This window comes from Lycium ferocissimum, unplaced genomic scaffold (assembly GCF_029784015.1).
Source record: "Lycium ferocissimum isolate CSIRO_LF1 unplaced genomic scaffold, AGI_CSIRO_Lferr_CH_V1 ctg14165, whole genome shotgun sequence".
Classification (NCBI taxonomy): Eukaryota; Viridiplantae; Streptophyta; class Magnoliopsida; order Solanales; family Solanaceae; genus Lycium; species Lycium ferocissimum.
In genome coordinates this window covers 23,110-39,333 of record NW_026715309.1, presented here as the reverse complement: position 1 = coordinate 39,333, position 16,224 = coordinate 23,110, and the positions used below count along the sequence as shown (strand labels likewise).

The window sequence follows — 16,224 nt, the reverse complement described above, 5'->3', positions numbered from 1 at the left end:
TATATAAGTTTAGTATTTTCGTATCATAGAGGGTATAAATGTTTGATTTAAGAATATAAACTTATATATCTAAAACTAGATCATATTATATAAGAGTACATAGTGTAATTAACCCCAAATTAATTAATGGATAAACACCATACAATGCAAAAGCTAACGTGTCACCTTCTACTAAAGACAAAAGAAAGAAAAAGGGAGAAATAATTATTTTGCTAGGAGAAGAAAAAGGCACAACTGATAGTACCACAGGGGTCGTTTGGTGCATGGTATAGGCTGGGATATTTCAAAGACTAATTTTTTATACCGTGTTTGTTAGGAGGTATAAATTATCCTGGGATAAATTTATACCTCCCACCAAACACGGTACAAAATGATAATTTATACCTCCTACCAAATACGGTACAAAATGAAGCATAATCCCAAGGGTGAGATATCTCTTCTTATTCCACTTATCCCGGGACTATTTTATACCATCTTTTAGATGGTATAAAATAATCCTAAGATATGGGATAAATTAATCCCGAAATTATAATCCCGAGATAATTTTGGCTACCTACCAAACGACCACTAACATTAGTTCTATGGGTACGAACCTAACATCTCAGATTGGCTGCGCACCCACTTTCCGTAGGCTCATTTTTACCAAACTTAGACTTAAAATTAATGCTTTTTATTTGTCTTGATAAAAATGAAAATTCTAAATTTTATTTATATTTATGGAGAATATTATTCCTTTTTCATGTTCTGGGTTTGGACCATTTGAATCATGATCGCATTGGCTTAATGCTCTAGGGGTTATTTAGTAGGAAATATTAGAGAAAATAATCTGTGTATTAGCTTTGATATTACTAATTTCTTATTTGATACACTTTTTTAACATATATATAACTAATATTTGGTATGAATTATGCACCCTCTTTGGAATTATCCGTATACATAACAAACCAGGGTATTTGATATTAGTTATACACTCTCTTTGATGGATTATTAGTTATTTATCAATACATTGATAATCTAGCATTATTAAAGACAAAATTGTCTTGACATGTCAAAAGAATGTGCAAGGTATTTTTGTAAAAATTATGCAATGCATGCTATTTATAATACATCATATCAAACAGTCGATAAGAAATAATCTCAACATGACTAATCACGACATAACTAATCCCTGCATTAATAATTTACCTTATTCAGTACATCTTATATACTCTACCAAACGACCCCTTAATTGTTTGGATTGGATTATTCGAGCAAGCTTTAACGTTCCTTAATTATCTTGTCACCATTCATCGTGTTGTTAAATAAGCTACTGATTGTATAAACATAAGTAATTTCCACACACAAAAAAAAAAAAAAAAAAAAAAAAGGTATTAAGCACAGAATGTTAGAGGAGCATGAAAGAAATGGTCAATGAACTTAATTTCTTAAAAAAAAAAAATCGGATTTTTTTTAATCCTTTGATGCCCAAGTTTCTTGACTAGTGTTTGGCCATAGATTTTGTGAAATTTGAAGAAGAAAAAAAGAGTTTTTAAAATTGTATTGAAAAATAGTTTTTAGAACTTGAAATTGTGTTTGGACATGTATTTTATTTGGGAAAATTTGAAGTTATGTGAGTGGAAGAAAAATTTCACCCAAAAAACTGATCCACACTAGTTTTTGGAACTTGAAATTTTTTCGAGAGTCAATTTGACTATTTTTTGGAGCTAAATTAGACTAGATCAATTAATTCAATATTTTAAAATTAAAATTTAGATATTCAAAAAATATACAAAAGTACTATAAGTTGTAATTCTTCTCATATTAATATGCAAGGTATACAAATACATATTAAAATATTAATGAAGATTCAAGTAGCTTGACTCTCGGAAAGCGAAATGCTCGTCAACACGTATTTTGGGACGGAGGGAGAACATATAAATTTTTTACTTTAAGCATTAAGCCATCCATTTTTAATTTAGTTTGAGGACCTTTTATACATTTTTCTCCAGATTATTTTGAAACGTTGAAGTACTATTACCTAATTATCATGTGCGCATTTTACAAATGTTGGGTCTTAGTGTATAACAAACAAGTTATTAACTCTTATGTGTTAGAAAATAACAAAAAATAAATAAAATTATCCCTTAAAGTTAATCTAAATAAATGAGATGCTTTAATAAAAAATGTTGTTCCTTACAAGGATAAATTAATTAATGACTTCCAAGCATTTAATTGATATATAACCTGACCATAGTAGACAAAAACGGTGTGTTCCCTTTGTTCTCTTTTATTAGTCCACTATTTGACTTTACATTTTACTTAATAAATTATTAATTAAGTATTTACTTTACTAAATTGCTTATATAATCTGTGTTTTAAAAAATTTAAATTTGAATACTAATACTCCAATAAATTTTAAAAAATTGTTACTTAAAGAATAAAGATAAATCAAATCATTTTGCTTTGCTAAAAGGAACAAGCAAATCTCTGTTGAAGGAGTATTGTCATAAGCACGTGACTGCTTAATATAGTAAATTGATTGACTTTACATAATGTACGACTCTTTGTCTTAGGGGAAAAGATGAAAAAAGGAAAAGCCTGATCAAACGTCTTTCTAATAAAATAAAGCTAAAAATTTATTGTCTTTTCTTCCTTATCAAAATATGATGACAGCTTGTCTCTTAGCATGTCAACCCCAACTACCATAGACATAGTTCCTTCAACCTGTTAGACCAAAAGGAAAAGGAAAAAAAAAAAAGTGCCACTAATTAGAAATAGAAGAACAGAACAACACAACGAAAATATGTGAACAAAAACTATAAGGGGTCGTTTGGTAGATAGTCGAAATTATTTCGGAATTAATTTATCCCATCTATTGGGATTATTTTATACCATCTAAAAGATGGTATAAATAATCCCAAAGATAAGTGGGATAAGAAGGTATAAGCTGGGATATCCGTAAAGACTAATTTTGTACCATATTTGGTACAAGATATAAATTTATCCCAAGATAAATTTATACCTTCTATCAAACATGGTATAAAAATTAGTGCTGGGATATCCCAGCTTATACCTTCTACCAAACGACCCCTAATGGATATGAAGAATTTAACGTGTACAATTTGATAAGTCTACTGTTAATTAAACTCAAGAAATTATTAAATTGTTAATTAGTGGCATATAGCATATATGAAAATAAAGAACATAAATTATGCCTCGTCTTCTTATAAGAGTCGAGAAGTTATGACCTCTTTGAACTCTACCCAAGGTATTTTACTAATGAAAATTATTACTTTTTTCCCTTACCTTTCCCCACCATAAAATATATGTAGACAAAAAACACATTAAAATACTACTTACCTTTCCCCACCATAAAATATATATAGACAAAAAACACATTAAATACTACTTCCTTTTAAATATTGTTAATTATTGTAATTTATAGTGTTTTTTATATAGTCTCTAAATATGTACTCCGCTATTTTGAATAAATTAAAGTTATTATGTTTGAATTCACATCAAAATTATATAGTTTGATTCTCGAGGCAGAGGAAGTTTAAGTGTTGGACTTAAAATGTAAACTGAAGAACAATATATATTGGGGGAAGTAGAAGAAGTAACTGAAGAAGATTTTTTTGAATTCTGAGGCTTTAAATTTTGTCTAATAGGAAGAAGGGGACCAAGAAGTAGTACTATCCTTTTAGCACTTTGAATGTTTTTCGTTAACTTATTTTTCTCCAAACTTAAAAAAAAATAAAAAAAAAACAACAACAACATAAATACCATCATCTCTTTCCCTGTAATATTCATGTTCTTTTTATTTGTTCTATTCTCTCAATCAAATATACTCAAAGTAGTTCAGATGCTTTAAAAATATTGTTGCACTGGCTTCTCAAGAACACAACGCATATCAGAACATTTTTAGAGGATCCGAACAATGTAGCCCAAAAATCAGGTGGGGAATTTAGCAATTATAGAAAACAAAAAGATATTTAATAATACCTGAAAGTGTAAGGTATAAAAGACCCTATCTTCGAAAGTTTCAAAAGAAGATGCATTTAGTAGAACAGGTCCTTCATCCTCTAATTCTGATATAGCCTGAGCAAATGAACCTTTATTGATATTCAATGTAGATATTTGAACCACTACTTCTTTATCACTTAATTCATTTGCTGAAATAACAAATGAAGAGCTCTCAATTCCACCTCTTCTTCTTTCTTGCTTGTCAGAATCAGCTGAATTTTCTTTATTGGAGATAGTTCTTGATGTAAGATCTTCTTTCTTCTGAATCAGTCTTTCCACTTCATTTTGTAACTCTGGGATGTACGTTAGAATCCTTGATACTGTTGATGGAATGCTTAGTTTTTTCTGTAAACATGAAGATAATGAAGTGTCATGAGCATATGAGGAAAAAAAACTACTTTAGAATTCAGTCTAAATATCCAGCTCAAAGATTAAATTGATAGTTATTGGTGCACATAGGTTTAATCATGATGGCCGAATACAACCTAAAAATATTCTTAACATTATGTGATATTCTTCGTTTTGGGGCAAATCGATACAGTTTTTTTTCAAAAGGTCTCAATCACATCATTAAGAGTACCATATATCTTATATATAGCTCCTTCTTTCTTTTAGTTATCAATATGAGACTTTATTCGCACACTCTCCCCTTGACTAAGTTCCACATGCCCATTACCAAGATTTAGGGCTAATTCGGAATTCACTGTGTACCAACCATATCATCTGAGTACTCATCACCAAAGCCCATATGCTTCTTTCCGTGTGTATGCATTTCTAAGCTACAGGTAAAGGTAGTAATTAACCTGACCCGTACACGAGTAAAGGCAGTAAGTCGGGCCTCACGCCATCACTCTGCCAATTTCATACTCGTCTCATCAAACCATTGGCGCTCCAATACTAGTTATTGGGCGCTAAAACAACCTAAAGACACTTTTAATATGATGTGGTATTATCCATTTTGTACCAAAACCTCATAATTTCCCCCAAAAGACATAATACCATTAAGAATATCCTTCAGCTTATATATAGCTTCTTTTCTTTGGATTAGTTTGAACCCTATTATTATAAAAATATCATAATTCCCTTTTTCTTTTTCTCCTGTGACATCCAAATAAAGAAAATTTAAAAAAAATGAACAATTGAAAAAATCATACCGTATGGTCAGAAGCAGGAAGCAAAGAACGAAGAGAAGAATATAAGCTATTGATTTTTCTTCTCCTATCACGCTCACTTGCATTATGATTAAGCTTCTTCACCGTCTGATCAGGTTGATAATAATGATCATCACCTATAATAATCTGATGATCAAATTTGTTTGAGGAATCACAGTGTTGAAGACTTTTTTGAGATGTTGAATCTGAAGTTTCTAAAGCAGTAGTGTTTAGTTGTTGGCTCATAATTAGATCCTCTAATTGCCAGCCATAGTTATAATTAGAAATCAAAGGAGAAGATGAAGAAGAACTGGCTAGCATTTTGCTAATTAATACTTTGTAGACTAATTAATTTTCTGCTTTACTAATTTGTAATCAAGACAATGTTGTCATGACATTTATAATGAGAATCTATATCAATAGCTTCGATCAGGACATACCTCATCATAACAGTGAAATAAACCAATGTTAAGTTATTTTAATTATGTTTAGTCATTTTCTTTATTTCTTATAATAACAAGCACTATAGTACTTATGTAATTCCATGGACAATGTTTATTTGCATAAAATATGTATACACTTGTAATGCGCAATGCGTGTGGAAACCATGGCATGCACGAGCCTTATGTGGGATTTCACTTATAAGCTCGAGTATCAAGTGGCCATTACACGTGTAAGTACGATGACAAACTCAATGTATATCTGGTTAAAAAATATTAGATTTTCTTTTGTTGTGTTTGTACTTATTGTCACAAAAAAGTAGTGATAGTGATATTCTACATCTGCTGAATTAAATTAATTCATGAATCCGTCTTCAAACTTCGACAGAAGTTCTTTTCTCAACTTAATTATGACTATGGTTTAATTTCGTCTGTTGCTTGGATGCTTTTGGAAGTCTCGAGATGACTTGAAAGAATAAATTCTTTCTAGATTTGCTATGTGTTTCCAAAACAAACAATTAATTTATTGACGGGTTAACCACAGGGGAACCGGCAGAGCTGCAGCTATTAGAAATGGGTGATAAGCCTATGATTAAAAGCGCCGACTATTTATGAAGAACTGGGATCGGAATGCAAATCGATGAGATAAGCCTAATAAAGATTTTAAGTACTTCAAATCTATGTTGCGCGGGCTCTCTAAAAATGATGTCACATCCGTGTTGAATTCTCCAAAAATTTATTACTTTTTGAGTATCCGACAAGCACCCGTCGATAAATTGAAGAGTCCGAGCACATAGCTTCACATTATGATGACTGACATATTCCACTTACCTACACAAAGTATAGGGTTGTGACAATCATTAAGTCAACTGCCATTAGAGGGAAAAAGAAGAGTCCGGAGCCAAAAGGGCACTAAAATGCTCAAAATAAACCAAATGGGTGCTCCTTTCCACAATATACCAAAAGAGGTATGACGTGGAGGGGCCAACGTTATACCCAAAAAAAAATTCACCCTGTCAGACTTTAAAAAAAAAAAAAAAATAACGTTTTACAAAAATCAATTCTTGTAAAACGTTGGCTGGCCAACGTCTTACAACAATTAAATTTTGTAAAACGTTGGCTGGCCATTGTCTTACAAGAATTGATTTTTGTTAGGCCAGCCAACGTTTTACAAAAATAGTTTGTAAAATGTTGGCGAGTCCAGAACCAAAATATCCCTAAAAAAGTGGGGTTGAATCAAAATACCCAAAAAAAAAAATTGTGATGAAAGTACCTTTAACGCAGTATTTTACTGCGTTATAGAACCAGTAAAAAAAAAAAAAATTGGTCAACTTTTTTTTTTGCAACACTTAGTGTTCTTTTCAATACTTTGACCAACGATTAGTCGTGTGTCAAGACTCCGAAATGTCAATATTTAATATAGAACATGATATTTTTTTCTGCGTACAATAATGTAGGTTCAATACATCAAGGAAACATAAACGTTCGGATCATCATTTTAGGGGTTGAAAAGGTGCCCGAAGTAAGTTTTGTTTGAAAACTTTAGATTTAAGTGTTCTATTTTTATAAGGTTATTTTAGTTAACTTTATATGTCGAGAAAATTAGTCAGCTTTATTTTGGAAAATTGAAACTACAAAAGTGAAATTGACATTCACAGCTACATTGCCACGGGATTTTTACATTGAAATCTATTGCGTATCATCATATTATAAGTAAAAAAAAACTAAAAACTTCACGGCAATTTGGGGGAAAATTGAAATTGAATAGGATAACAGGTGTTTTTTTTAAAATCGGCTCGGCCAAACCGCCTTGCGGCCATTTGTCCACGTAGATCTCGAAAAAATACGCAAGATAAAAAAAATCGCGTAAACGGAGATCCGAGCGCAAAGTTATGACGATCTAAAGTTTGACCACTTTACAACTAGTTTTTCTCCCTGTATTTTTTAAATACGTTTTTATCTAATTGAATTAGATTTATATTCAAAATAAAGTTGTCTTGATTAAAAAATAACACGCTTAAATCAAAACATTAAAAAATAAAACACTTAAACCTAAAGTTTCCAAACAAAACTTACTTCGGATACCTTTTCAACCCCTAAAACGACGATCCAAACGTTTACGTATCCTTGATGTATTGAGCGTATATTATAGTACACAGAAAAAATATCAGGTTCTATATAAAATATTGACATTTCAAAGTCTTGACCCACGACTAATCGTTGGTCAAAGTAAGTGTTGCAAAAAAAAAAAAAAAGAATTATTAAAATAAGATGTTGCGATCTTTTTATGGAAAAAAAACACTAAGTGTTCCTTAAGTGTGTTATTTTTTAATGCATAACTTTATTTCGAATATGTTGCAAAAAAAAAAAAAAATCGCGTAAATCGGACGTCCGAGCACAAAAAATCGCGTATCTGTCTAATGTCGTGGACTGAGGAACGGATTTGCAAAATATATATATATAAGTAAAACGTGGACTGATCCACGCTTTACTTATAATTTTTTTTTTTTTTTTTTGTCTGACAGTTTGAAAAAAAAAAAAATTGGGTATAACGTTGGTCCCTCCACGTTATACCCCTTTTGGTATATTGTGGAAAGAAGCACCCTATTTGGTTTATTTTGAGCATTTTAGTGCCCTTTTGGCTTCGGACTCGAAAAAGAAACTGCCATTATATATTATTTCTAGTCCCTAAAGAGACAAAAGTACTTGAAGTACACTCATAGAGCAGTATCAAGTTATGCTGCAAAGGCCAAATTAAAGGGTCCGCTCCCAAATTCCAGGAAGGATAAGGAATCCAAATGTCACAACAGTAAAAGGCCATGATCTTCAAACTTACTTTATGAGAGTGACAATCTTCATTTTTGTAATCAATTTAGAGCCTTTTCTTCATCTGAATGACTCTATATATGTAGTAGCTCAATGTGATACAGTGAAAAAAATAAAGGAATAAATAAATCATCTCGATGGCTGAAACTGAAAGTATTCTTTTACATCTCAAAATGGCCAAACAGTGAGTTTTTGATAGGCGCAGCCACGAGACAATTAATTGTCACTACCCAAGTTCATAGCATATATTGTCTGTTTTGGGCTGAACAGATCTCATTGATTTGTTCATCGGGCTGCGCCATCATCGAGCCTAAAAGCACGGGTATAACGTGTGTAAATGTGAATTTGTTTTGTCCTTACAAAGCTCTTTACTTCCCTCTCTCCCATTCCGATATGAAATTCGTCTAAGGTGTCATGTGCAACTTGGCCCTTCTTTAGAATTTTGCCGACCTACAAACCTGGCAGTTCTTCTCTTTGACTCGGCCTCATCGGCCCGCTTTCCGTTGGGCGTCACAAAAGCTCTATTCTCAATGCTTAAATACGAGACCTCTAGTTAAGTGTGGTAAAAACAAGACCATCAAATTAAGAGGAAATAGCATTTCGCTTAGTGGATGTGATATTTCAAGATAGAGAAACTAACACCCAAATTAAAGTGAAAGAAATCTACAAAATCCCTAATTATAACTAGAACAAGTGAACAACTGAAAGAAAATAGAAAGGGAGTGCAAATGACTAAAAGTCCAAAGCGTTTTAAACCTTGCTAATTTATATGAATAGTCAACATGCCTATGATTACAAGATATTGCCTCTCTTGAAAATGAAGGCATTCACAATAACAGGGAAAATAAAATAAAAAAAGCATTTATATTTTCTGCTGATCCTAACCTACGAAAACAAGATGGGGGCCAAGAAAAAGTGCGAATACAACGTCTTTGTTATAATTAGAGCTAGAAATTCATTATAATAATCTGTTATCCTTCTCAAAATATGTTGAAAGCTTGTCTCTTAACATGTCGACTTCAACTACCATTGTTCCTTCAACCTGATAGACCAAACGGAAAAAAACAACAATTACAACTTTGAAGATAAATATGAACAAAAACTAAAAAATATATGGAGATTTTAACATGCACGGTTCGTTTGATAAGTCTATACTGTTAATTAAGAAATTATTAAGTTGCTTAATTAGTATCTGTGGAACTTAAAAAACATAGAAAGTACGTAGTTTTATTTTAAGAGTTACAAGCTCATGCCCTTTTTGGATTCTACTCGAGGTATTTTATAAATGAAAATTACCTTTTCCCCTCACCCCTCACTCACCACAAAAATATAAAAAGATAAGCATAAAATACTATATTGGAACTAGAAAGTAAACTAAAGAACAATATATATTAGGGTTAAAGAAGAAAGAGAAGAAGTATTTTCATTTGATATTTTATATTTTGTCTAGTAGCAAGACAAAAATTATAATATAAAAAATAATTGCATATTATTGGTAAATTTTGATATTGGTACTTGTAATACTTTACTACGCAATAATTAAAATGTAAAATTTTGTTATATTTTAATTATTTGTTAAACTTATATTACCAACAAATATGGAGTAACAATATCTGAATAATACCTGAAAATGCAAGGTATGAAAGACCCTATCTTCAAAAGTTTCAAAAGAAGATGCATTTAATAGAACAAGTCCTTCATCCTCTAATTCTGATATAGCCTCACCAATTGAACCTTTATTGATCTTCAAAGTAGATATTTGAAACACTATTTCTTTTTCAGCTATTTGACTTGCTGAAATAACCAACGAAGAGCTCTCAATTCCACCTCTTCTTCTTTTTTGCTTGTTAAAATTAGCTGAATTTTCTTTACTGGAAATAGTTCTTGATGTAATTTCTTCTTTCTTCTGAATCAGTCTTTCCACTTCACTTTGTATCTCTGGTATGTACTTGAGAATTCTTGCTATTGTTGATGGAATACTTAGTTTTTTCTGTGAGCATCAAAAAATGATGAAGTAATTAGTGAACATAATAGTTAAATTGATGAGGAAAAAAGAGAGGAAAAGTTTAGGGTATTTATATATATTATTTACAAAATGTTAAGACTTCATATATTTTTCAAGAACTTACTAGTTACTATGATATTTTTGCCAAAATTTAAATCAACCCGTATTTTGTTAAACTAAATTTGATTATAATTCAAGTCTCTATTTTTTTCTAACTTCAAGTTCTCTTTTTTCACTCCCAAAAAAATGAAAAACTATAGGTTGAATTTAAATTTAAATAAAAAAGACATACCGTATGTTCCGAAGCAGGAAGCAAAGAACGAAGAGAAGAATATAAGCTATTGATTTTTCTTCTACGATCACGTTCACTAGCATTGTGATTAAGCTTCTTAACCATCTGATCAGGTTGATTATGATAATCACCACCGTTAATAATCTGATCAAATTTATTTGAATCAGAATGTTGAAGGCTTTTTTGTGATGATGATGATGAATGAAGGCCAATAGCTGAATTATCTGAAGTTTCTATGGGATTGTAATTTATTTGTTGGCTTATTGGATCCTCCAAAAGCCAACCAAAATTATTATTATTTGTGGAAAACATAGGAGAAGAAGAAGAAATGGCTAGCATTTTGCTAATTAATAATCTAGGGACTTTAATCGTCTGCTTAACTAATTTGTAAAGACAATGTTGACATGATGTTGATATTGACAATTTATACCAATGTCTTTCAGCAGGTGACACCTGTCAGCATAATACTCACATAAATGAATGTTTAATCACTTTAATTATATGAGATTATTAGAAAAACGGGTTAACAACATTTAAGTCCCTCAATTATTGATAAATTCTAATTTTGATAATTGTGATATTTGATTAAGCATATTTAACCTTCATTGAACTGAAATGTGCATTTTTGATCCATTTGCTTGTAAATTTCACAAATTACAATAATTACTAGTCCTTCCACCACTTAATTACTCATGTATTATGTTAATCTTGTATTATTACTCCATAATTGACGGTAATATAATTTTTAAAGTAGTTCAAATACGTCATACTTCTTATATAAAGGACTAAAAACACACATTTCAAATAATTAAAGGTGAAAGGTTCTTTATCAAATGTCACGAGGTTCAAAGTTAGAATTTACCAAAACTTCTATTATCCCTTTCATCATTAATATACAAATGGCAATATTTATTAAAAAATGTAAATAATTGTAAGGCGTGTGGAATCCAATGGCATGCACGAGCCTCAATTAGATTTCACATATAAGCTCGAGTCATTAGTGGCAATGTCACGCGTAATCACGTTTAATTAATTAATTATGCCACCTCTAGCTTTTTAAGGTTAAAAGATTATACAAGCTTCTTCAAGTTGATTGAAGATCCATAGTATCAAAGAATATGCTACAAGTTGTTTTATTTTCTTATTCTTACATAGATGTGAAGTTACTAAAATAAGATGCTTTGGAGTAGTGGTCCATAGTTCGATTCAATTAATTATTTCAAGAAATTTATAGTATACCGACTTTTCAGGTACTATATTGTGCATAATTAGATTAGTCTTTTTCAAGCTGTCTTAATTATTTTGGTTTGTCTTCCGTTTCGACTAATTTGTGATACTATATTATTTTGGAAACGTTCAAATATTAACACTAGTGTTGCTAGGATTCTCATTTGTTACCTGAAAATCATAAACTTTCAATTCTCATGTTAAGAAATATTTGATGGAAATGAGCAACACTAACTGTCAGATATACCTACTCTTTAAAAAGAAAATATTTTTTTGTCACGTCATTTTCGGCTAAACATTTCTATAACTTATGACTCATGTTTACATTATTTCTTTTAATTTTTTGTCAAAATATAGTGTTGAGACAATCATTGATTAAGTCAACTGCCATTATATTTTACTTTATTTCTAGTCCCAGAATATTAATGAAGTACAGTCTCATAGAACAGAATCAAAGTTATTCAAGCGGCAAAGGATCTTCCCAAATTCCAGGAAATTAGATAAGGAATCCAACTATCACATATGTAAAAAGGCCATTATTTGCAAAATTCTATCAGAATGACAATCTTATTTTATATAATCAAATTTATGAGACATTTCTTCCTCTAGAATGACTATGCTAAGCAGTTTTTGATGGGCGGAAGTATGAAACAAAGTCTTTTAGCTAGAATGAAACCGAGTGAAATCTCTTGAATTTTTATTTTTTTAGTAAAAATTACAAGAAATAGTGAAAATATTTTCAATTTACTCCTCACTTGAATTAGTATGGTAAGACCTGAACCCTATTACTTGTACTTTTCTTTTGAGAAACTGTCAAGTGGTATTTAGCTTATGAAATAACTATAATATTTTTTAATGGGTCCCAACTTGGAATTGAGGCATAATTATTAGTGTTGTTTTTATTATTTTCAAAGAGGTACAGATGAACTTTTTAATATAACAAATGAAAAAAGTATTTTGGTGTCATAGAGCTTTTTCTAAGCAAAAAAGTCGCGAGAGCATATAATCTTTCATTATTAAAACCGAAAAGGGTTATATTTGCCCCGTGCTATTAAAAATAAGTTATATTTGTCATATTAAAACAAATATATCCCTACAATCATATTTTAGAGCTATACTTATCGCTCACCCGTTAAAACTAGTTATTTATCCATTACCGTTAACACATCATTTTCAACTTTAAAAAGTCACGTTTCATGCTCTTACAGTCAGCCCCATTTTTAATCCTAAATCGACCCGACCCACTTTTCTACCCACACTCAAGCACTGTCATTTCTCTTTCTATTCTGAAGATTTCGTTGAGCCTGCAAAATCAATTGTTGGTCCAAAGCTCCCTAATCTATCTTCTCCCACGATTCCTTCATCTTTTTCTTACGCAATAAAATCAAGTTTTATTAGATATATAATTTACTAAATAAGTATAAGGCATAATTCATTTAATTATTTCTATTTATTAAATATTTTTTGAGAATTGAGCAGTATTAAAAAGACCCACTTCTTTAATGTTATGGATGTGGTAGAAAGCAGTTGTCCACTTTAATCTTAAATTCCTAAAGTGACAATTATTTTGAGTTATAATGATAGTTGAAATTGATGGAGGGAGTATTTATATTTGTTGGGAGGCGGGTAGATATATATGTTGATCTGTATTTCTTGAAAAGTTGAATAAAGAAAAGGTTACATTAAAAATAATGAAATTAAATCTCACATAATTTCAGTTATATAATTACCTCTTTGGCATGATTTAAAAAATAATGTAGTGAAGTGTCTTACTTTCTGTTGACACCCAATTTTGTCCCTCTTTTATTCCAATTTATTTCCTCGGGCTTCTAAATTTATTGACGAGCTAAGTATTTTTATTTTCATTACTTTCATTTTCACTATTCTACTATCAACATTAATAGTATTACTTTATCACAAATTTTAAATGGTTCGTCATCGCTTCATTTTAGGATTTGTACTCGTTAAATTAATTATACTTTATTAAATATTTATTTTGTACATACTAATTATTAATTGTCTTCATTGTACTAGTTGTTAAATTAGAAGCCCAAAATAATTAAATAGAGAAGAAAATACTCAACAATTTCAGCCATTTTTACAAGTCCAAATAGACCAGGCCATCAACCACATTACTCTCTATTCGGCCAGCCCAATCCCAACACCTTACCCGATCCACAGCCGCACACCCCCCACGCACCTTCCCTCTCTCTTCTTTCTCTTTCCCTTCCTCTCTCCTCACTCCCTCTCCCTTCTTCAATAAAAATGGCAAAACCCTAGCCTACCTTTAGCCATGGACAGAGTTGTCCACCCCTCTTTCGTGGAAAATTTGTTTGTTCCCGTACCCTTCTCGTCTTTTTTTTTTTCCTTTCTCCTCCTCTCTCTTCGCGACGGAAACGAATCCACGTAACCCTTTCGTTGAACATAGGCCACGCATGGCCATTTGGAGTTAAGAATTAATGATCTTGTCCTTCTCCTTCAGATTTCCATCCCGTCAAGCATTTTGTTTTGTTGTTTTCCCTTCCCTTCTGCTGTCAATTTGAAATCCTTAATGAGTCTTGTCCATTTGTAAGCTCAAGTCCTTTTCTTTTGGCAGTACATTTCATTTTCGGGTACACAGCTTTAGGAGATTTTGTCTATTTCTTCCTTTTTTGATCGGATGGTTGAGAGACCTGCAAAAATCCGAACGTTTTTATTTTTGAGGCATCTTTGACCAAAATCACAATCTCAATTCCCGCCCAGCAAACCCTAGAAATGGGGCTATAAATAATCGTTTTCTGGAAATTGAGAGGGGGCCCTTTCGAGCCGTCGGAAATTCCAAAATTAGGAGTTCGGGAATCATAAAAAAAAAAAAACCCCACAAAAAAGAGGGTTTTTCTGCCGTCTTAAATACCCTAAAAATACGAATCTTGAGCCGCTTAAATTACCCTTCAAAACATTAGTTTTTAATCTGCCTTACATCGCCTTAAGACACTAAGTTCTCACTCTATTTTGCTTTGTCATTTGTTCAAAATTGAGTGCCGAGAGTTTGGGGTTCGTGTTGTTTCGAGGTACATCAGAGACTCGAAGCCTCACTTCGCTGCACTCGAAGCAGGTAAATCCCATTCCTTTCCCTTCATTTTAATTTCGTAGTTTTATGTGCTAGCTCAGTTTGGATTTTGTTGGATGCAGCTGTTATTACTTAGTTTAGGCTATTAGCATGTGTGGTCTAGTTTGAACACTGCTCATTTATATATTGATGATTCAATCCAGCAAGTTTTCTTTATAGATTTATTTAGGTTTCATTCCTAGTTAATTTGGTTGATGAACATTTAAGCATGTATAGTCACTCGTTGTACGATATGTTTGTTAGAATGACCATTAGTTGGTAGTTTTTGTACGCTCTGTTTGGTAACATTCTTCCCTTTTGTCTTTTTTTTAATATATTGTTCTATGGGTTTATATGTTAATTATGTGCTTAGTTGATCATGATTAGATTTATTACTTTTAATTGCGTCTGTGGTTAGGTTTATGTAGTTCGTTTGGTTCATTCCCTGTTTTAGTTAGTAGTGCATAGTTTAGTAGACAATCTTATTGTTTATCATGTGATTGGCAAAATTAGTTCAGTGCCTTATTTTAGCATATCTATAATTCTGTTTTCAAAACTGGATAGTTCGTCATGATTTTTAGTCGATTACGTTTTATCCTAGTGTTCTTATGTGTTTGGTTGACAGATTGGTTAGTCTAAGATAGGCTAAATGTGTTTATTATGTCAAAATATGCGTTTTCCTCGCGGTTAACTGAATCCTATTTGGTCTGTGAGGACTCTATATGTACTAAGTGTTTGACCGTGGCTGTATTGAGGATGATATGCCTGCCTAAATAACTGGTGGTTCATGCTTAATAATTTATAATGCATGTTTAAGGATTGTAACTCATTTGGTCAGCTTGTATATCTTCCATTTTAGTTTTAATCATTCATCATCTGCATAATTGAAAATGTTATTAAGGGTGTCGTATGAGACTAGCATGAAAGCATGATTTCCGCTCCCCTTATTCTGTGCTGAACTGCATATCCATGATTGTATTGTCAAGTATTTTTCCATTTTTTTTAAAGTTCAGCATGGTCCCTTGGAGTCTTTGTTTGGCCCGTGAAGTATTGCTATATGGTTCGGTTGTTGGCAGAAGCTTATTGTTGTCTGAAACAGGGTTCACATAGTCTTAATAAGATCTAAAAATGTTTTGAAAGGTTTAGTCTATTGGATTGTAGGGAGATATTACGTTTGAGTGTTGTCCGTAAAC

The 16,224-nt window shown here is 31.5% G+C and overlaps 1 protein-coding gene across 1 annotated transcript; it reads right to left on the bottom strand.

Annotated features, from left to right (window-relative positions):
• Positions 1–1,887: 1,887 nt before the first annotated feature.
• Positions 1,888–11,092, bottom strand: LOC132042222 (uncharacterized). The gene is made up of 6 exons (XM_059432827.1): positions 10,717–11,092; positions 10,044–10,409; positions 9,381–9,461; positions 5,157–5,498; positions 3,982–4,347; positions 1,888–2,703 (listed from the first exon to the last, which is right to left on the bottom strand). The coding sequence occupies exons 1-6, from the start codon at positions 11,053–11,055 to the stop codon at positions 2,608–2,610; spliced, it is 1,590 nt and encodes a 529-aa protein (XP_059288810.1). The 5' UTR covers positions 11,056–11,092; the 3' UTR covers positions 1,888–2,607.
• Positions 11,093–16,224: the final 5,132 nt, after the last annotated feature.